This window comes from Gastrolobium bilobum, unplaced genomic scaffold, assembly GCF_033153095.1.
Source record: "Gastrolobium bilobum isolate Gb01-03AN ecotype WA unplaced genomic scaffold, APGP_CSIRO_Gbil_v1 utg30399, whole genome shotgun sequence".
Taxonomy (NCBI): Eukaryota; Viridiplantae; Streptophyta; class Magnoliopsida; order Fabales; family Fabaceae; genus Gastrolobium; species Gastrolobium bilobum.
In genome coordinates, this window is record NW_026899567.1 from 26711 (window position 1) to 50228 (window position 23518).

At 34.6% G+C, this 23518-nt stretch overlaps 2 protein-coding genes and 1 long non-coding RNA gene across 7 annotated transcripts; 1 reads left to right on the top strand and 2 right to left on the bottom strand.

Moving 5' to 3' along the window:
- Positions 1-753: 753 nt before the first annotated feature.
- LOC133291588 (uncharacterized) lies at positions 754-2227 on the top strand. The gene is made up of 3 exons (XR_009748816.1): positions 754-1013; positions 1298-1371; positions 1984-2227. It is a non-coding gene; the product is annotated as an uncharacterized LOC133291588 (long non-coding RNA).
- Positions 2228-5830: 3603 nt separating this feature from the next.
- LOC133291583 (CLP protease regulatory subunit CLPX3, mitochondrial-like) lies at positions 5831-15558 on the bottom strand. Of its 5 annotated transcripts, none has more exons than XM_061489856.1 (15): positions 14622-15558; positions 14177-14238; positions 13872-13969; positions 13654-13733; positions 13298-13348; positions 10912-10986; positions 10761-10838; positions 9721-9777; positions 9001-9071; positions 8685-8784; positions 8323-8427; positions 7502-7564; positions 6617-6739; positions 6372-6521; positions 5831-6172 (listed from the first exon to the last, which is right to left on the bottom strand). In XM_061489856.1, exons 1-15 carry the CDS (start codon positions 15372-15374, stop codon positions 6098-6100), a joined length of 1941 nt encoding a protein of 646 aa, XP_061345840.1. In that variant the 5' UTR covers positions 15375-15558; the 3' UTR covers positions 5831-6097. The 5 variants fall into 5 exon arrangements, with proteins under 5 accessions (XP_061345840.1, XP_061345839.1, XP_061345841.1 ...); XM_061489855.1 differs by having other exon boundaries at positions 6369-6521; XM_061489857.1 differs by having other exon boundaries at positions 6369-6521; positions 14177-14271; positions 14622-14713.
- Positions 15559-18628: 3070 nt separating this feature from the next.
- On the bottom strand, positions 18629-19556 carry LOC133291584 (22.0 kDa class IV heat shock protein). The gene has a single exon (XM_061489861.1). It carries the CDS (start codon positions 19438-19440, stop codon positions 18841-18843), a length of 600 nt encoding a protein of 199 aa, XP_061345845.1. The 5' UTR covers positions 19441-19556; the 3' UTR covers positions 18629-18840.
- Positions 19557-23518: the final 3962 nt, after the last annotated feature.

A 23518-nucleotide genomic window follows, 5' to 3' on the forward strand; every position in this document is an offset into this window, starting at 1 on the left:
CTCTCATTTGATAGTTTCCTTTTATAAGTCTTTCATGCAAAAACTTCTAAGTGTTATTTCTGCTTAAGAATAATAACCAACTTATTTTTGTTGTTTATTTGCGTATTGAGTCCTTGTAATTCTAACCTCCAGAAACGAAAAAAAATTGTTACCTACTCTCTAAGTTATATACTAATCCAATTAAAACATAATATATAACAAAAATTGAATCTATATCATTAAACCAATTTAATAATACTATATAATAAAAACTTAAGCACAGAAGTGTGCTGCTCAGAATGTCGTACAACATTGTCAAGATTTTTAAGTTCATTTTTTTTTCTGGGTTTTTGACCCAAAAAAATGCGAATTTTAAAAAAATTAACTTGTTTAATTCGTTACCCAAATGTTTTATCTATAATACCCCAAACTTAAGCATTTAATTGATTAATTTTAATTAAATAATCAAGCATGTTTTAGTGAGTAAAATTAAGTATAAGGCTTAATTAAATGAATCTGAGTCACTTGGAGTTAAAAAAGTGTACTCATTGAAAATTAAGGGGTATAAATGGGTACAGGCAAAAGTGCCCAAAATATAAAAATAAAAATAGTAATATTCCTAGAATAATATTCCAGACTTTTGGGTAAAGTTTGGTAATTAATGAAGTTGAATAGATAGATGAACCAATACCCACATAAGCCACTTAACCTAAGTTAAGTGACCAAAGCTACTAAAAGAGTCCCATTTTCCCACCCAACCCGTCGAGCAAACAGAGAAGAAGAAGAAGAAAGGGAGGGAGAAGAAGAAAGAGAGGAGGGAGGAAACCTTGACCGTTTTGAGTGATTCAAACGCCTAAATCGCTTAGAATCTCGCCCTCTTTCATAATCCAAGCTTAGTTCTGAGTGGGGAGCATTGTGTAGAGGGATATTGCCTCTCAAAAATTCGGCCCTTTGGGAGATTTTGGAGTTTTGGGAGTTTCTACCTCCATGGAAGCTTAAGGAACACTCATTCCTCTATTGTGTGATCATTGGTGGTAAGTTTTCACTCTCTTTCACATGATTCTTGGAGATTTGCATGAGTTTAGGGTTAATGAATAGTGTTTTAGGGTTTTTATGAAATGTTGAGTAGATTGGCTATGTTCAAGGAAGAATGAGGCTTAGAGTATATTATGAAAAATGCTAGGAATGACATTTAATCGGTAGAAATGAGTTTATAGTGTTATTTTAGTATGCTTTGATGTTTGGAGAAATCTAGGCTTGGAACTATGGATTTCCTTGCATTGTTAGCATTGTTTGATTGTATTCCTTGTGTTGATAGGATTGAGGCAAGAGGACCAAGTGGGGTGACCAACCCTTGGGGTTGTGTGCAATTGAGGAAAGCTCAAGAGCAAGGTAAACCTTTGGACCTTGGGGTTGATCCCATTGAGTGTTCCACCATACTCCATTGAGGAGAAATGGTTTATGAGATATGATATGTAATTATGATAGTAATTGTATGCTCATGCATTGATACATGTTATGATTGATTGATGATTATTGGTTGATGTTTGATTGTTTAAGAGTAATCGAGGAATGGTTATAGAAGTAGCAATAATGAATGAGGTAAGGGTTGAGGATTGTGATTGAGGTTATGAGTGATGGTATTATGATGAGGATAATTGGTAGGAACTTCCCTTGGAAACAGCCCTATGTGGATCTCCATGTGGTTAGAGCCTAAGAGGAACAGCCCTATGTGGATCCCTCTTGGAGGTTCCTAGATTGAGGAAAGGACTTCCCTTGTAAACAGCCCTATGTGGATCTCCATGTGGTAAGAGCCTAAGAGAAACAGCCCTTAGTGGATCTCTCTTGGAAGTCCATGTGATGCTTGCTGATAAGAATGTGTTAAGCTATTATGATTATGTGTACATCGAAAGTGAACCTTAGGGTGGAGTGATCTCCAAGGACCTCTGGTTTACTGTGATATATTCGTATATCTCATCCCGTGTTATGGGGACCCCCTTTCAGGTAAGGAAGCTGCAGGAGCCTCTGATGGCAAGTGGCCTTATTTGCAGTAGATCATGCATGAAGAAGATGATGTTTTGAGATCATACATGTTATTTTGTAGATTTACATGTATAGGATTGATCATTGATAGCATTGACGTATGTATATCTCGTTATATTTGATGGACTTAGCCTATGATCATGCCATTAGATATCTCTTTTGTTGATGAGAGCCAAGGGATGGTCATAGCCTTTTGTAGCTAAGTTCCCCGTTATGTAATTAAACTTGTGTAATGTTATTTACTTCAAGGTTATGAATGCATGATGAATATTGGAAATGTTGAGCTGAATTGTCTATTAGGAGCTAAGCTGTTAGATTGGGAAACGTTGAGAAAACAAAGGTTATGCTGCCCAATTTCCGTTAAATCAATGATGAGAGGATGAGAGTTAAGCAATGATATAGGGATATCGCAAGCTTGTTAAATAGGTTGTAAAATGTGTAGGATTGATTCCTCAAGAAAGATACATGAAAAATATGAGTATAGGAAATTGCCCAGAAGAGGGGGCTTAAGCCTGCAAATGGAGGCTTAAGCCTGCTCAGGGGGCTTAAGCGCCCATGAGGGGGCTTAAGCGCCCTGATGCACCTGTGAAGACCAAAAGCTTTCTGCCTCCTGGGGCTTTAACGCCCAAAATGGGGGCTTAAGCGCCCAGGTAGAGCGCTTAAGCGCCCTGGAGCGCGCTTAAGCGCCCTTGGTGGCTAAAAAATGTAAATTCCCTCTGTCTGTTGGCGCTTAAGCTCCCTGGAGCGCGCTTAAGCGTCCTGCCCGCGTAGTTTTTCAGCATACACCTGAGTTAGTAAAATTGTCATAACTTGAGCTACAGAGCTCCAAATGAGGAGCGGTTTGAAACCACGCGTAGCTAACGAAGAGATCTACAATATGTTAGAAGTTGGGAAATAAATAAGAAGTAAATTAATGGTTTAAAAATGGAATAAGAACATGATGTTAAGCTTGGTTTATCTGATTCCGCAAAGTAATATGGTTATGATCACGCAATTGGGCATTATAAATTCGGCATGTTTTAAAATGAAAAATTTAACCGGATTTTAATTGAACCCATGTGATTGTAACTGCGCTTAATATCATAATGCGATGTTAACAAACCGGTTCTAGAACGGGGTGTTACATTATCGGACTAATGTAGAAAGACATGTTTCAGATGGCTACGCGTTTAGTCGCGCACCTGACACATGCATGCTCATTTCTGACAAATCTGAATAGATCTGTACCATGTACGTGTTTGAACACGTCTGTACCAAGTGCACATTTTTTGACAAAACTGAACATGTTTGTACCTGGTGCGCGTCTGAACACATCTGTACTAGGTACGCGTTTCTGACAAATCTGATAGTACAATACCAAGACGCATCATGTTCAGGCACGCGTTTCGCGACATAGTCGCATCACAGTTAGAAACACGCATGCGTCAGAAGCGACTAAATGCGTAGTCACCTAAAACATATTTTTTTGTATTAGTCCGGTAAAATATTTGGTCAACGAACTAAACATGTGAATTTTTTTGAATTTCACATTTCTTTGTTCAAAAACCCTTTTTTCTGTTAGTATGGGATCCCGAACCTCAATCCTGCGCTTATCAAATCTTGGATATACAAACGGCTGAACTTTTCATAACCCATTTAAGTTAGTCAACTCATTTAGATTGATTTGTTAACACATTAACTTGTACCAAATATTAGCATATAAAATATTAGCATATATTTTATCAAATTGTATTACTTTTATTTTTTGGTTTTTATTCTCTTTTGTCACACCAGATTTCATTATAACAACTTTTCTGTTTTCACTATATGTATGACACCATTGTACAGAATATTCACACTTGAATGGATAATTTCATTTTCAATTCTCTTTCATCTTTATGGGTTGTTTTCTCTACTCTGTAAAATGGTATCAGAGCACTCATAATTTAAAAGGATGGGTGGTTGATGTAGTGCATTCATAGTCTTTAAGATGAGGAAAAGGCTAGCGAGGTCTCCGAGGCCGTAAGGAAGGAGGGGTTACTGTGGGAGAAAGAAAAGTAAGGGAAGGAGAAAAAATTGGGAAAGGAGGAAGAAGAGTGGAAGGAGGACAAGAGGAAGCAAAAGGAAAGATTGATTCAAAGAAAACAACATCTATATATAAAAACACAATTGGACTGAAGATCTAAAAGCTTGTAACCTTTATAACCTGGGGGATAACCAAGGAAGACAGCAGGGATAGCACGAGATGCGAACTTGTGTCTAGACCTAGAAAGGGTGGAACTATATCATAGGCATCCAAAAACATGCAAGTGTGAGGTAAGAGGGAGATTTATAACACAAGAAGGAAAAGGGTATTTGATGAGATAAAACAGGGGAGGGAGTTTGTTAGGACCCATTTGTAAGGTATGAGACTTGGATTCCCACATTGGTTGTATGGGCATCTAATGTAGGGTTTATTAACTTTTGGGGTGGTGCATCCCAAGGCTCTTATCAAATGTTATCAGAGTCTTCCACTATGTCTCCCGATTGCAATCAGGCGACGCAGGTGCTGACGTCGGCATTGCAGTGTTCGCCCAAGACTAGTAAAAGACTAGTGCAAGGCTAGCCCGCGTGGGCGACGGGACGGGCCTACGGAGCGTGGTGGAATGTTAGGACTCATTTGCAAGGTATGGAACTTGAAGTCTCACATTGGTTGTATGAGAAACTAATGTGGGGTTTATAAGGCCATAAGCACTCTCATACTTTGAACTAGCTTTTGGGGTGGTGCATCCCAAGATTCTTATCAGAGTTCTATTAATAAGATATACCACAGTGAGTATACAGTCCTGCCAATAAGCCAAATTTGAAGCTTTCTTTGCATGAAGGAGAGCCCTTAGAAGAACCTACTATCCATAGAAGACTTATTGGCAGACTTTTATATTTGACTATCACTCGCCTTGATTTGTGTTTTGCTATTAACTATTTGAGTCGATTTCTATCTGCTCCTAAGCTTCCTCATTTCCAGGCAGCCTATTGTGTTTTGACATATATAAAATCATCTGTTGGTCAAAGGGTTTTCTTCTCCTCTACTTCAATTCAATTGAATGCCTTCTCTTATTTAGATTAGGCTTCTTGCCCGGATACAAGGCGGTTTGTTTCAGGTTTTGTTGTGTTTATTGGAAATTCTCTAATCTCCTGGAAATCAAAAAAGCAACAAACCATTTCCCGCTCCTCTGCTAAAGCTGAATACCGATCCATGGCCAATGTTACTTGTGAAATTTTATGGCTTTTTTCATTGCTACGTGATCTTCACATTGAACATGCTGCTCCTACACATCTTTTCTGTGACAACCAGGCTGCTCTCAATATTGCAACTAATCCAGTGTTTCATGAGCGCACCAAACATTGAAATTAATTGTCATCTTATTCACGAGCATATTACCAAGGGACATATTCACACTTTCCCTGTCTCCTCCAATCACCATTTGGCTGATTTGCTTACCAAAGCTCTGCATTCCTCGCTCTTTTCCTTGCTACTATCCAATATGGGTGTTCTAAATATTCACACTTCATCTCAACGGGGAGTATTAGCCTATATTTTATTAAGTTATATTATTTTTATTTTTTGGTTTTTATTCTGTTTTGCCACATCAGATTTCGATATAACTATTCTGTTTTCACTATATGTATTGACACCATTGTACAGAATATTCACACTTGAATGGGTAATTTCATTTTCAATTCTCTTTCATCTTTATGGGTTGTTTTCTGTACTCTGTAAAACCAAATAAAGAAGAGGGAGGGGATAATGATATGGCATTATCAGTCAGTGCTTTCAGATATTGATCAATGATTCCCTTATTCTCAGTGTGGCAGCGAAACAAAAGAAAATTGTCTAAAGTTCGACCTTCCTCAAAACCAATTGAAAATTTGTATGATGTGCTGCCTAAATTAGCAACGCTACATCTTTCATTTTTCTACTTCCTTCCTACCCGATGAACTTAAATGAGAAGCTATGCTGTTATACAAGGGATAATTACAGCAAATTATGAATGTGATTTTTACAAATAACAATGACAATGATAAGTTATACACCTTGAGTACAGTAAATATAATATTACATGCTCATGGCTCTTGATGAAATCTCTGGTTCCCCCTCTTGTAAGTCTGATTCAGCTACGTCACCGTTAATCTACAATGCATGAAACAAATTGGGTTAAAACAATTACCACATTCTGATAGCTCACAACTGCTGCAAATGAATGAAACCATTTCCATTATGAAATACTTTATTAGCAGGGTTTTCACAATGTAACTTGGACAAGCATCCAGAACAGAAAAATAAATCTAAAGCATTAACCAGCATGCTTTCAGATGAATTATCATACCACTGAATCCTCCATCTTAGCTAGGTACCGCTCCAAAGCGCCATCTCCATGAAGAATTTTTCCTCCACACCCTAGGGCATTTAATGATCCTACGGACTCCTCATCGACAACAACTGCATCAATCAGTTCATTTCCTGCCTTAACATCTGGAATCTGGTGCATAGAAGCATTTGATGTATCAGTAGAAAATCAAAGAGACCAATGGATAGTCATAGATACTTGAAGATAGTAAAAAGACTTATCCATACCTCAAACATGGCTTCAGTTAAAACGCATTCCAGTAAGGCTCTTAAACCCCTAGCACCAGTATTTTTGGCCATTGCTTTCTTTGAAATCAGTCTCAGAGCTTTCTCTGTGAAGTGTAGCTTCACCTAAAGAGTAGTAGGGGTAAAATTTCAGACAAGTAGTCCTCCGTTACTGCCCACACTCCCCATCACTTGCACCCGTAATAAATATTAAACACACTCAGATAACTGAGATTGGAGGAAGTATAGAAGGGGTAGCACAAGAAACATGGAATGATGTTACACAAGAGGCTGAAACTAGCTGAACAGTTTTGAATTATATAGTATTATTAAATTAGTTTAATGATATATAGTACACTTCTGAGAAGATATATATCATTAAACCCAGAAGTGTATAACCAAATGGTGCCAAAAATCATAAAAAACTAAATCACCCAAGGTAGGTTTTGAGAAGATTTGTAAGTCGTGTTTCAATGCAGAATGGTAAAAAGTATCACCATGCAATGACTCAAAAGCTACAGTCAACATCAGAGAAACAAAGTAAGAAGAAAAAGTTAGAAAAATGAAGGGAAGGAAGAAAATTTTAGTTGGTAGGTGTCATGAGAAAATAAAGAGAGGGAAACTAAGTAATTAATTATATAATTTGAAAGAAAAGATATATTAAGTCTGAATCATTATTAGATTAGGTCTACACAGACAGCCAGTCAATAAATCACTTCAACCAAATTAAAGTTTGAATGATTTGCATCTACAAATGCCAAATTAAGTTGACCAGGGATGATCTGGATATAGTGATAACATGGGTTCGGGTTTTCACACCACAACAATTCGGGCATGGAGACACTCACACAATCAGATATGAGAGAGCGAGAGAGAGAAACTGCTTACATCATTCATGCTAAATAATTTTTTGTACTGCTTAGCAAGAGCATTTTTTGGTTCTGTGAGGACCTGTAAAACCAACATTTCAATAGTCATATGACCAGATATCAGAGCAAAATTTAGAAATTAAACTCTTTTCTATAAGAGGCTTGCCCATTTTCATTTAAAATTAAGTATTCCACATGACAGAAAATCAGAATTCTAAACTAATACATACACTCATGCAAGCAGCATATCTAAAATACATCAGATGATATCCACAATGCCAACCACACTTCTTTCTTATTCATTAAAATATATATATATATATATATATATATATATATATATATATAGATGGACGACAAATTATAGGCCCAGTTGAAAGAAGCTCACATCCTCCTTTTGTACATAGAAAGAAATCATAACAAAATCAATAACCCTAAGTTACAGAATCCATTCTAGGATCGCTGTATCCTAATCCAAATTTCTTGTTCCTTTGCCATTCCATAAACTAAATATGAACCAATTGTTTGCTCATGCCAGACGGCCATTTATCATTCTTTATATCATTTATTAAATCCAAAAAGCAATGGCCACATCCACATTTAGCTTTTTAAAATATATAATATATGATGTTAAAAAATTATTGATACCATAAGAGATATTCATAGAGGTTTAATTGCCTTTAGAATTGGCTTTATACATAGATAAGTGTCAATGGTGACAAAACAGAATTATTGTCATAACAACAAGACAAGCAGAATTACACCTCGGAGCACTAATACGTTAGAGAAATCTGGAAAGGATAAAATAAAATCAAAGAAGATATAACAATGAAAGAATACCTGCATAAGTTGGTCTTCAGTTAGAGCTGACAAGCTAATTAAAATTGGAAATCGTCCTATAAACTCTGGTATGAGACCATATGCAATAAGATCAGCACTTTCCACCTGAAAATTACTAATACAACTTTTAGAAGCATTTGGAAGGTTATCGGCTATGATAATATCATTCTCTAACTTCTGTTTTTATTAGCTGGAGAAGTGGGGGAAGTGCAAAGTATCATAATAGCTAAAGTGCATGATTTATTAGCTATATTTATTTATTTTTGTACATTGATTTATTAGCTTTGATGTATCTATCCATAACGTAGTTTATGGGAAGGAGAATAAAACTTTCAAGTCAGATAATTAGAGTCAATTCTCACCGACTCAAGTAAAGATGATGTGACTCCAGCATTTGTTACTCCACCAGTTCTCATATTGGCACGGACTGGTGCTCCAAAACCAATAGAAGAATCTTGCCGTCTGGTTTGTTTCAAAAATAATAAAAATTTGATGAAAATCTGGCAGAAACCAAGCAAATGCAGAACATCTGTCAACAAATATTCTTCTAAGAAATGCCAAAAACATTTGGTTCATGTTTGGATTAACTTATTTTGAGAAAAAACAAATTGATTATTCGTCTTTTGCAACTTCTTGAGAAAGCTTTTGGGAGAAAAAAAAAAAAAAAACACCCCTTACCTCTCTGAAATGGTTTTTTCAAGATCAACAAACGCTCCACCACATATAAAAAGAATATTCTTTGTGTCAATCTGCATGTCATTAAAAATGGATGGAAGATTATTTAAGATATTAATGACTAAGTGGTTCTAGAATTATATTCATACTACGCTAGGTGATGATTGGAGATGACTGACATAGACAAAATGTTGACAAATACTTACTAAGTGATAAAAGAGTTCATGAAGGAGCAATCCATCTTACATTTTCTCCCTCCTAATTATCCTCTATCAGTCCAAACGCCTATAGCCTCTAATGTGTCTATTCATTAATTTTCATCAACCAATTAGGTAATTGTATGGTCTTTAGAAAAGATTCATTAATCAAAATAATAAATGCATATTTCTAAAGCATTTCAGGATTCAAGAAACTTTGCCAATGTGTGTTTACACACGCTGTCCCAAGTCAAAATAAAGGAGGGTTGCATCAGGCATAACGAGCTAGTCGTAAAAAAGAGCTACTTTTATGAAAAGAACCCAATTCCTTTATCTGTTCTTGCTTTAATATAGGTTCATCAACTACTGGCCTCAACTAGTTTGGAATAAAGGTCATGTTGTTGTTGTTCAAGATTTAAGACAGCCCCCAAGAGGAAAGTACTAGGTGAGAAATTTTTTTAATCATATCAAAGTATAATCATGAGAACGAATGACAAAAGATGTTACACTTTCCAAAACATCATACCTGTATGTTATCACCCCGCGGGTGCTTCCTTGCTCCTTTCTCAGGAACATTTACTACCTAGAAAATAAGAAATCATTCCAAGTCCAGGATATTGTAATAATGGCACTAGCAGAAATAATTGATGGATTTGTTAAAAAAAATGACAATGTTCCATGAACAAACAGGTAATGTTACAGAAATTTTATCTACTCCTGATTACGAGAGCAATAACATTGAAACCTTAGCGTGTAAAGAAATCCAATCGAGTGTACATTAAACAAAGATGGTCCGGAAAGGCCTCAGAAAGCACATTCAAGAGTTTAGAATCTTGGAAGTTGGAACCACAATTAAATTGAAAACGAAATCAAACAAAACACCTTGTTACGTTCTTTGCCATGACATCAGTTTCAATTTTAAAATCATGTTCTTTGGAAAACAATCAAGGGAAAGGGGGCTCTGCATTATTGTTTGCTTGCGTTACTTGTGCAGAAGGAACAGTGAGAGCACCGTCATTTACTTCTGCATCATAAAGTAATCCACTGCAAGGTGCAGAAGGAACAAATTCTTATTTTCTCTTCATAATCCCTAAAGACCAATAATATTGTGTCAACTCACCTCCAAACCACTATTTTATGTTTGAACTATTCTACTCAGTCACCAAAGCCCAATAATTATAAAGCATGCCAACATCCTCTCACTGAATAATCTCTGTAAAGAGCAGCACTCAGATCCAACCAAGCAAAAGAATAGACTGTTTTGACTTAATATAATTGACAATAACATTAATGCACCAATACTATTTTAAACAACCTTGTGTATATAATGGAATAGAAGCTCAAAATGGAATTGCTATGGCCTATGAGAGCCAATGTGAAGAAATTGCTTATCATAATGAAAAATTCAGTTGCAGATTCTACAAGGTATTACCTTCTTATGTTTTAAGGGCTATTAATGGGATAAAAGTAGAGTATAAATAGGTTCACATAGCACTTCATTAGTTCAAATACAAAGTACTCACAAACCAATTCTCAATCACTGCGTTTTGGAATTACAGTACTTACAGTTCCTTCCAGCATTTTTAATAATGCCTGCTGAACACCCTCGCCAGAAACATCCCGGCTAATATTTAAGCTCTCAGCCTGTAATATATAACAGTTAAAAGCTATAGTGGATTTGCATCTATAAAGTTACCCAATTAAATTAGCCAAAAACCTTCTTAGTAATCTTGTCCACTTCATCAATATAAACAATCCCTTGTTGAGCAGCTTGAACGTTGAACTCTGCTGCCTATATGAAATAAATAAAAAGCATAACAATGAGATGGCAAGTAGAACTAGAATCAGCGTGAGATATCTTCTGAAAAATCTAAAAACAAATATGAAAGAAAACATCTAAAATTATGCATAAGTAGAGGTTCATAAGAAAATTACTCCAAACATCATAGAGGTTGAAAACAAAGCAAATGTAATATGAATGAACCAGTATTATATGCCCAAAATACTTTAGTAAACCCATTTGTATAGAAACACATCTTGAAAAAGACAATGGAAAATCCTTTGACACAGTTGATGAAGAGCAGAAGTTAAACTATCATTAGCTTTGCAGACATGTACAGGCACTCCTAGTGCGTGCCAGAGCCTGTTTCATTTGTTTAAATATTGTTTGATTGTTTTCTGCAATTTTATTCTGTGTATACAAGAAATTGGGATAGTTCCAACAGAAGTTAATAAACCTACAAGAGCAGGAAATGTTGAGAGGCTTTCTTTTATTTTTTTTATATTTTAAAAGTTTTATTTTATTAACTTAAATATTTTTTAAGAAATGACCAACTCTGAGTCTCTAAAATCTAAACTACCATACGTGTTAGAACAAACATCAAGGAACAAAAGTTTGTGGGGTTTTTGTCTTAGATCATGTATTAATCTGACAATGTATCACAGAACCTAACAAAAGCTGTAACCAACACAGCATAGGGGCCTCAGATTCTAAAAACACTAATGTAAGGGAAGAGAGTATTGTCCCGGACAAACTCCTGTTAAAACTTAAACTCTTAGATGAAAATACATCAATGGCTTTATTATATCTCTAACAAGTGCCCTCATTGAAGAATCCTTTGGGAATAAATCATGGACAAATGCCCCAGCTCATTTTTACAATGTGCTGAAGTTCAACTTTTATCTGGAAGAATTAGGGTGGAAAGAATTGAAATCCTGACCATTTGGTCATAAGCTTTGATACCATGTCAGGACCAACTTTCCTAATGTAGACAATACAGCTGTACAAGAAAGAGGCATTCCAAATTCTCCTATTTGGGAAGTCAGACCAATGTATAGTACCTTGTTTATCATTTACATTATCACTTATCAAGAAGAGAAAAACAAGGAAAACCCATGTAAAATTTGGAACAATCCATGACCAACAATCTGGAAACAGGACCATCATGTAAGGAGGATAACTATAGAAACAAGGAAGAGCATGAAATATAGGGAATACCACTACACAAATCAGACCTGAAACAAATATGGCCTCATTGTAAAGGTTATTCTTTAAAAAATGTGGAGAAAGCACGATAAACACCAGTGACAGTAAATGCCATGCACATTGGAGAAGGCGGACATGCTCAAGGATCAAAACTACAAGGTTGGGGCTCCCAACAGGATAAAAGGATATTTTTAAAGAACAAGCAAAACTTGTTCATTTTATTATCTCTTATTGTGATAGGACGAAGAAGAATAAATGGGAACATGGTCAGAGTTAGTTAGATAGTTCGATGTTTGTTTAGTTAGTTACTGTTAAAACATATTCAGGGGATAGGTAGTTAGTCATAGGTGTTCGGCCTTAAATAGCAAAAGCAAGGTACAAGGAAAGTATTCAGGAAATTTAGAATGGAGAACCGAGCAAAGGCTCTGTTGTGAAAGGGGCAACCCTTTGTGAAAGGGAAACCCTTGGAAGGAAAATTCTCTCCTTTTCCCTGATTGTGTTTCTGTCACCGATAATAAATTTGTTCCTTTTTCTTTTATCTTCTATATGTTTTCTCTGTTCTTATTTGCTGGTTCGTAACATATTGTTACTCAAATTGAAGAACCAAATGCTCCTCCTTATAAAATACCAACAATGGAAGAAATTGACAACAATAAACATCAAAAGAGATAAGCAACCTAGATCATGTATTAAAACATAAAACCTAAACTAAACAACAGCATTCACTGAGAATAATATGTCAACCAGTTAGCATTGTTCTAAGTTGACTTGAAAACACAAGTCAAAAGAAATGGAGCATTGTATGAGCACAAAGAAATGAAAAAATTAATGAAGCTACAAGCTAAATATGTCCTGTCTTCAGCTCATATAAGGTGCTAAGGGAATTGGGTTGTCTTTTACAATTTTATCTAAGCTTCCAAAGCAGTGAAAATTCCTTAACTGTGAAAAGCTCTACCCTTAGAACTTCCATTCATCATCAACAACACAAGTAAGCACAACAAACAAAACAAAAAAATAAAGATGAAAATTGCCAGGTCATTAGAAAGTCAAAAAAGGCACATTCCTAGAAAACAAAGAATTGATGGTTTGTTTAGACAACACAGAATAATTTACATACCGCAAGTAGTTTATACAATATTGATTCAACATCTTCTCCAACATAACCAGCCTGCACATTAAAACGTTTTCTCATTTAGATCAATAACAACAAAACTTTTATCATAGGATAGGACTGTGACACCTCGAGTCAGACATGGAACCAAATTAGAAATAATTAATACTGTTCAAATCCCAGATTTTTCATTTGGAAGAAAAAATTGTATTCCATTTAGCATAATATCTTATTACTCAAGAATATGAAAACTCATATCTTTGGCACAAGAATTTGGATAGATCATTATCATGTAACTTGATCTTGCTCAACTCTTACGCTGCCAAATTCTAACTTTGCCTCATCAATGAAAACATACTTGCCTGTGTTAGGGTTGTTGCATCAGCAATGACAAACGGAACATTCACAAATCGAGCTAGTGTTTTTGCAAGCAATGTCTTCCCTATTTGATAGAACTTAGATTAGCATAGCCTCATGTAAAAATTTCAGATAAAGATAAGAAAAGAACAAACAATGTAGACGCAATTATTTCTCGTTTTATAAGTAAGAGTGAGAAAAAAGTAGTTATTGAATGTCATACCTGAACCTGTTGGACCCATCAAGAGAACATTACTCTTTTCTAGCTCCACATGATCATCATCATCTACTCCTTCTGAAATTCCTGTATCTTCCCCTGACCTAGTATTAAAATCCGCCAATTCCGCGATAGAAAACAATGGCCATAACAGAATAAACAATGAGATTGAAATTTTACAAATTATATGTGCACACAGAAGAAACTAATAAAGGGGGCAAGGTCTGGAGCTCAGCAGCAATGCAGCATCAGTAATGGTTCCACCAAGCAATAGGAATTAAGAAAATGAAAAGGACAGTGAAAGAACTAACCCTTTCTGTAAAGAAGCATGGTATATTCTTTTATAGTGGTTATAAACAGCAACGGAAAGCACCTTCAACACAAACATAATCCATCAATGGGATAACTGTCAAAGGCCACAAGTTAGAGCAATGCATTCACCCTGACTAATAAAAAGATAATTCGAAGCCCCCCTTTTTCTTTCAGGAATCACAAAAGGTAGTGAAAGGAAATAAAAACAATGAAAATCAAGAATAAATCTATACATGATACATATATGTTATAAACATAAATAATTTCTGTTCCTCTCCCCATTTTGCATCCCAAGTGAACCATAAAAGGAGCAGTGATAAATCATTGCAACTGCTCATACAACATAAGGGAAGGAAGGTGTATAAGTATTAAAAAAAAAAACATCATTAGAACACCAAACAAAGCATTAAACATAAAACTGAACACAAAAAAGTGGGATGATACCTTTTTGGCCCTATCTTGGCCAATAACAAACTTGTCAAGACCCTTGCAAATCTCCTTTGGAGTTGGCAAATCCCTACCCAAATTGGAACCTCCCCAGGAAGTAGTATTCTCTTCCAAGGAGGGTCCAGAAGCCCGAATAACATTAACCCCAGGTGCAAATGGTGGACCTGGAGGTGTATGAACAGATGCAGGAGGCCAATCCTCTGGTGGCTCACCATTATTATTGCCACCACCACCACCACCATTATATGGTCTCAGAGTGTTCCATAGTGACACTTTAACACCATAATTGCCACCACCACCACCACCACCACCATGACCATCGATCCTCCTTGGAGATTCATGATGAACAACATCATTCCCAATCTTCAAAAAGGTACCACCTTGGAGAGGCGCAATGCTACTACTATTAAAAGGGGTGATAGAAGTTTTGCAATTTGGGCAAACATTCACACCCTCATAAGCAGTTTTGCAACATGGGCAGCATTTCGGGTCGACCCGGATATTGCGGGTCCCGTAATTCGGGTGGTCCCACTTGTGGCGTTGCTGGACGGTGGCATGGAGGTGGTTCTTCAAGTGGGTGGAGATTAGGCAGAAGCTGAACCTGTGGTTGAAGCTGGCGTGGCTATGAATATGATAACGGGGTGAAAGACTAAAGTGGGTATGTGAAGTAACAGAAGAAGAAGAAAGAGTTGGTAGTATTTGATTGAGGTGCAGCTTCTTCTTCTTCCATGTAGAGAAGAATCGAGACATGAGTAGAAATTAAGTGAAAATTTGGTAACTTTAGCTTATTGGGATTGTTGGGTTTGGAAGAGTGAGATGATGAGAAGAAAGAGGTTTCGGATCTGTTTTGTGTTGATTTTAATTTATTTTTTTATTTATTTAATGCATTTTCTCTCTGTGTGTGATGTTACTTACCAGTTATGGATAGAATAGAATGAATAACACAGAAAGAGAAAGAGAATGGGAGAGAAATATAAAAAGGAAAAGAAAAGTGAGAAATAGAAACAGAAACAGAAACGTACACGTCAATGTAATGTGGCTGATTCTTGCTCTTACATCAAATGCGTGACGAAGCACTTCCGGTTACTGTTTGCTTGAAGGTTTATTTTGGAATTGATGGAAACTCTAACTGGATATTAGAAAATATCACGTTTGGTTTAGATTTTTTCAAAAAATACTAGACAAATAAGATATATGGAAAAATGACTTTAGTGTTGATTTGTGGATGAAATTCACTGTTACAGAATACCACTTGAGATGTGGTATTTTGAGATAACTGGGGAAGTGAAAAAACATGTGCAAAGTTTCTCTCGAACATAGATTTTGCATATTTAAATAAATTTTCCTGGTAATATTTCGGTCAACCAAACAACTTTTTTTTCATTTTCCTACCAAACTTACTTTCCAACCATTTCCCTATCAATTACATTTCCCTAGTAAAAAAAAATTTCTCCCAACCAAACACTACCTAGCGTGCAGGTTTCGAAATTCCCGATGTGTCATGTTTCACACTTTCTAATATTTTTGGACACTTCGATACTTTTAATATTTCAACACGCGTTATAAAAATTAAAAAAAAAAGTTCAAAGATTGCGTTGAGTTAAAGTTTTAGTTCCAACTATTAGATTCGTTGGATTGTGATTACCATTTTATTAAATTTAATATAAATATTTAAGATATCTTATGTTTCTTTGCAAAATTTATGAATATTATAAGTTTAGATTTATTTTTTGTTAAATTATTGAATATTAAATATAATATACACGACATAAATTAAAATATTATTTAATATCAAAACGTGTCTTAACGTGTCAAAATCTAATATTTTTTAAAATTAATGTGTTAGAGTGTCGTATCGTATCGTGTCACATTTCCCGTGTCGATATCGATGATATATAGCTTGTAACATTTTTGTCATCCTTTAACTGCTGTATCTTTACTCTTTTTACCGCCTCTTCCTCCATAAATCATGCTCTTTTTTTTTATTTACACTAAACGCAAACCTTTTATTAAAAAATTGTGTTATCAATTTATATCCTGTTTGGCTAAATGCAAACTGAAGTTTGCAGCGGGAGAAACGAGTTTGTGTTTGGTTAATTTTAGATGTAAGAAATAATGTTTTTAACGTGAATAAAATTAATTTTGAGGCAGGTAATTTTTTTAATTTTAGTTTTTCATTGAGTACAATTAATTTTAGGTGCACAATTTATACAATTTTTAAAAACTTACTTATAAATTAATTTCTTCAAGTGATTATATCATTTTAAATAAAAAATTATTTTTTCAAATTTACTTTTAAAATATTGTTTCCAAACATATATTAGTTTTTTAACATCAATTTTATTAAAATTAAACCGAACAGCAGACCCATAATCTTTGGATATTTGTAATAGTAATGTAATCAATCAATGATTCAAAACAGTATTGTATAAGTCATTTTATAATGGTTTATGGTAAAATCATTAGTAATTGATGCCTTACGTGTTATGTTTTGAAAATGTAACACATTTGCTCACCTATGAAAGTTAGGTAAATGTAATGCAACCTTAGTGTAGGTTTGATTTTGATTATTTTTTTATTTCAATCTTCTAGTAAGTTTTTTATTACGAACTTTTCTAATAAAGAAATGTTAAATTCCCCTAAAGCATTAATTTAGTAAGGAAAATGACACTAACATATAATAGAAAGGAGTTTGATTTTCTCATGTTGTATGATATTGAATTTTCATGTTGTGATTCAATTAATAGTAAATTTTATATTTATTAAAAAGATTAAAAAAAAAAAAAAACTTTGCACATAAATCGAGAATTTTTTTTTCCTAATATGAAACTCATAATTCACAAATAGATGGTGAGTTATTGATTGCTGAGTAAGAAAAAGAAAGATAGAAAAAGAAAACAAAAAAAAAAACCTATAGTGGTAATGAGGAATATAATCGAATTAGGAAAGAACAGATTGAAAAGACATGCGCATTAAATAGTTTTGAGGGTATTAAGTTTTCATCTTAGTTAAAGATATTATTAAGCTGTTATTTTATGAAGATTTAAATTTCCTTTTTTATAAATAATTATAACAACAAACAACGAAGGATTTAATCTTTTTTAATGATTTAAATTTCATGTTAAATAATTTATAACCTATTCAACCCCCTCATTTAGTTAATTTATAATGATTATTTGTATATTTCTTTCTTAAAATAGTTAAAAATATTATCAAGCTGATATTTTACAAAGGTTTTACAGTTCTGTTTTTATGAATATAATTAATTATAACAACAGACAACAAAAGGAAAAAAAGTAGAAAATAGAAAATGCGTTTGGTTCATCCATAGAAATTTATAATTAGGAACAAAATGTTTTTCTAATTGAATGGTTAAGAGACTAAAAGTAATTAATGAATAATACAGTGAAGATTACAATAAATTTTACGTCTTTGGTATGGGAAACATGTTTTTTTTTCTTCATGAAACAATGCATAATACAAATATATCTACAAGAAAATTTATATTATTGTATTTAATATTTAAAGTTATTTAATGACAGATATGTCATAAAACTTTTAATTCTACGGGACACATATTCGTCCCTTATTATGTACGTTTGTATTCCTGCAGACATCGCTTGTATTTGAAAGCAATTTGGTATATTTAAAAGAAAAAAATTAGTCGAAAAGCTTTTCATATTAGATGAAGACACATCGTGACTGAATAAATTAAATACTTTGTAAAACTCAAGATTAATAAACAAGTAACGTAGAAGCAAAAGAAAAAAACCCCAAGCACATTTTTTTTTCCTTATTTTTTCTTGTAATTTACATAAACATTTTAAAGATTGAACGAAATTAAATAAAATTCCTGTTTGTTCTTTAGGTAACACTCACCTAATAAAAATCCATTTCAAGAAGAAAAATCAAAATAAATAAGATCTTGACATCTGTTGAAAAATATTTATATCATGCCATATTTTAAAGTAAATAAAATTACAAGAAGACATATATATCATAGATGATAGAACAAGAAAACACCTCTGAATTTATTAGGAGAGATCAAGCCTACACAGCACTAAATAACACACTCATCTTTAACAAAGATCAATAATAACCCATTACATCTAAACAACCAAAGGTGCTGGTGAAAACCTTTTTATTCACAAATTAAAACACAAAGAAAAACCAGTTTTGTTTTTTTGTTTTTTTTCTATGATCATTCACCATAAATTCAAAGCTCCTGTTTGGCACCATCAATGTTGAGCTTGGCTTGTTGCTCATCCTCCCCAGCAATAGCCACTACCTTGGGACCTTTAATCTTATCAGGTGACAACTTGTTCAGTGTCAAAGTAAGCACTCCATTCTCCAACTTAGCCTTCACAGAATCAAAGTCAACATTCTCTGGCAACCTAAACTGCCTCCAAAATTTGCCATATGATCTTTCCACTCTATGCCAGTGATCCTCTTTCTTCTCTTCCTCCTTCTTCCTTTCTCCACTTACTCTCAGTACCCTATTCTCTTCCACTTCTATCTTTATCTCATCTTTTTTCAACCCTGGCACATCCAGCATTATAACATGCCCCTCTGGTGTCTCCTTCCAGTCTACTCTAGCAGGTGACAGAGCCATGGATGGTTCATCTTTGTCAACTCCAAATGGAATTTGTTCCAGCACACGAAATGGGTCAGGGAACCGATCAGACCAGAGATCAGACAAGAGACTACTAGAAGGATCCATAAGTGTTAGCAGAGACCCATTTGCTTTGGAAGGAAAATCAGCAAGAAAAAGCAAGAAAAATGGCACAAGCAATATGTTGAGTGATTGTGGCCTCATTTGTATAATGGGAAGTGTATGTTCTTTCTGTTTTGGTTCTTAGGGAATTAAGAAGGTTGACAATAAATACTAGTTGAGTTTGTGTCTTCGACTTGGTGTATACAGAAGCACAAGAATGATGTATATATAGTGTGTAGAGAAAGACAAACGTGGTTCTTGAAGATTCTATGTCATATGGATGCTACAGAGTGAAATGGAAGTGTTTTAGTGTAGAAAGTTCCAGCTTAGAATTAAGATTTGGCGTTTAAAGGGAAAATGTTGGTTATTAGATAGAAGAGGGTGCGAGAGTTTTCCAACATGTTCCAGAGGCTTCATGTGTCGTGTCATCATGATACTTTTTTCGCACTATAGCTCTTTTTGGCGAATTTTGGGCACTATTACACCATCATACTTTGTATGGCTTTTTGTGTAGTTTTTTTTTTTTAATTCTTTTAAAATGATTTTTAGAATTTTTCTCTTTTTTCCCTTGGCATATTCTAATATAACAATGATAAACCAAAATGACCCAGTTAGGCCCGAAAATTCAATCAGAACCAAAATCAGATAAAAAAAACATCCGAAGTCAAAAAGAGAAAGAAATTATGGCATGTCATTTGAAGAGTTTGCTTGATATTTTTTTTAAACTAATTTTAAAATAAAATTAAAAAATTATTTAATAATTATATAAAAAATCAAAGTTACTTTAAACCTCACACTAAAAATAAGTTGTTTTGAAAATAACTTTCATAAGTTATGTTGGTTTTTTGACCTTTTTGTCCCTTATTAATTAATTAATAACCAATTTGTCCCTCCCTAGAACTATCCACCATCCTGCTCCCATTTAGTCGATCAACTTGAACTTTTAATCGACTAAATGGTCAAAATGCAGAAAACATGAATCACGAGATTTAGTCGACTACATCCTCACCTTGATCGACTACATTTCGAGCACTTTTAATCGACTAAGGACATTATTTAGTCGATTAAAAGTCGCAGAAAACCCTATATCCAGCCCTCTCTCGGTCTCATTTGCAATATTTTCGTTTTGTACCCTGTCTATCTCTTGTTTGTCAGCCAATAAGATTCCATTTCATCCCACCATCTCTAAATCATAGTAATTGTGAAATCATTGTCATTCCCCTTATTTTATCATTTGATTCCCCCAAATCCGAACCTAAAACCCTAAAATCCGATTCCTACCCTCAAATTCGTGTGAAAGATGAGCTCAAACCCAAACATGTATGTTACAATGATCTACTATGATGGAAAGCATTATGAAGGCCCCAATGGTGTTCAATTTGAAGGAAAAACGAAAATGTTGAAAATCAAACGGGGCACTAAGTACAATGAGCTGAAAATGAGGATTCACCAAAAATTGAGGCTACAAGGAAGCCAGTGCGTTCAACGGATGATCGTCAGGGTAGAGTCTACAGTTGGTAAGGATGCTATATTCTACATTGGTAATGATATATGTGACGATGAAGATGTGGAATGTGTCATAGATGCAATTGTGGACCGAAAAATTCAAAACTTTATTGAGATATATGATGAAATAGACTGTGGTCAATCTTCATCTGCACCTATGCATGAAAGAAGTCAAAGTCAAGAAGACAGAGTGGTCGGTTTATCTGCACCTACACCTGTCTTAAGTCAGATAACACTGAGGGAAATAGACGAGGATGGGGATGAGCATGAGCATGAGGAGGATATGGACAGTGAAGACGACGATGAACCCGAGAGTGTTATTCCGCTGGGTGACACCTCAGATACGGACGTAGAGGGGAATTTTGATGCTGACACAAGTTCAGGAAACCTGAGTTTCCAGGTTATGCCACCACTCTGTGTTGACCCTGTTAGCAGTGGTAAGATAGTAAATTAAAGTTTTTAAATGAATATTTCATATTTGTGTTATCATTCGTACTGACAGATAACTCTTGTAATTTGGACGTAGGTTCCGAGATTGAGCCGTTTTGGAACGAAAGCCCACATTATTCCTTCATTAATTGGGCTCACCCTAATGATGAGACAGAGATATTGTATGGCGACGATGACTTCCACAGTCGCTGGCAATTAGGGGATCCATTATATTTGTACCAGTGCATTGAGGCTTTCAAATATTGTAAACCCATAATCCAAATTGATGGCACACACCTGTACGGGAAATACAAAGGTACCCTCTTGATTGCTACGTCACAGGATGGTGATGGATGCATTATGCCTATTGCGTTTGCCATGGTTCCACCGGGTGAGAGATTGGATGATTGGTTGTGGTTTCTTAGCCTCATGCGTTTCCATGTCACACATAGCCATGGTCTATGTCTAATATCCGATCGTCACCCCAGCATCATCAGGGCTGTGAAGGATCATGCCGGTTGGCAGCCTCCATTTACGTATCACGTGTTTTGTCTTCGTCACATTGGAAGCAACTTTAACACTAAGTTTAAGGATGTGGAACTGAAGAAAACGCTGATGAAACTAGGTATACAATTTTCCTGAATGTGCACATGTTGTATGTAATGTTGTTTATGTATAACTCATTCAATTTGTCTTCATTTTTTGCAGGTTACATGTGTTCGAAGATTCATTTTGATATAAGATTTCAAGAATTTGTCGACAGTAATCCACAAGTAAAACAACCAACACACCCCTAAACCCTAACATACGAACAAAACCCCTAAGCCTAAACCCTAACAAAAAAACAAAAACCCTAACCCTAACCTAACACATAAACCCTAGCCCTAGCCCTAGCCCTAGCCCTAGCCCTCACATCAAACTCAACACCCTACTCCTAACATAAAGCCACAAAAACTCAAACAACCTTTTACCATAAACAAGAATTTAAAAAAAACAGTAAACCAAAGCATGGAGAAAAAAAAAAACAAAACTTAAAACCAAATGCAAGTCAGAAAACATTACCTACAATGTCAATTTCGCAAGTTGTGAACCAATGATGGTGCAATCGAACCTTCAAGGGGATGAGATTCGGACTTGGTTGAAGAGAGGGGTTCTTGGAGCCTTTTAATCGACTAGGGTTTGAAAATAACCCCCTTTGCGAAATGGGGAGGTTTTTAAAAAATCGGATCTGCGACTTTTAATCGATTAAATAATGTCCTTAGTAAATTAAAAGTGCTCGAAATGTAGTCGATTAAGGTGAGGATGTAGTCGACTAATGAGGGGCAAAAGGGTCAAAAAACCAAGTTATGTTTCTAATTAAAATTACTTAAAAAATTTCTATTATTTAGATAAACACAAATGTGATAAGCAATAAAAAAAATAAAAAATAGATCCAAGAATGAGTATTTTTATTATTATTATTATTATTATTATTATTATTATTAAAAGTGAGTTTCATCCAAAAAGATTTAGATGCACCAAATCATAATAACACACATGATTCTACCATTTTTTGGTTATATTTTTAACATTTTGAAGGAGAGGGGGAGCTCAATTATTTATCATTAATACAGAGGTTGAAATTTATAAATATAAATTTAAAATAAGAACATAATTAAAAAATAAATAAAGAGTCTAAAAAAGTAAAGACATCTTAAAAATATTCATCGGCCAACTTAAATTCTGCCAGGTAGCAAGCGAGCAAAGTGGCTTATTGATGGCCGATAATTTATTTTACATCTTATATTTTGTTATACTAAGCCATTATTGTTATTTTATAATTTTATGTCATCAATATCTATATCAGAGCTAACAAAGTATTAATGAGTGAAACGAGTAGTACAAAAAATAGTTGTGAACCAGTTGGAGAATGAGAAGCAGACAAGTATTTCTCATTGACAAAGAAAGGTCAAAGAAGCACGTAAGATAAACTAGAGTACAACTCTAATTTGGTTCAACGCCAACTATAACATTAAAATTTGTGACATTCAACGCCAAACAAATGGTTCCACTTCAAATGCAAAACGTATCTCCCATGGCATGTATAACTATAATTTTAATCATAATTTAGGTGATTTTCTTTTCCTTTGCTTGGCAAAGTGTAAAGGATACCATCTATTCCAATGTCTTAGACTTTGCAGAAAGCAACAATACTGACATATTAATATTTCATATTACATATCAGTCGAGCAATAGTAGGTTTGTG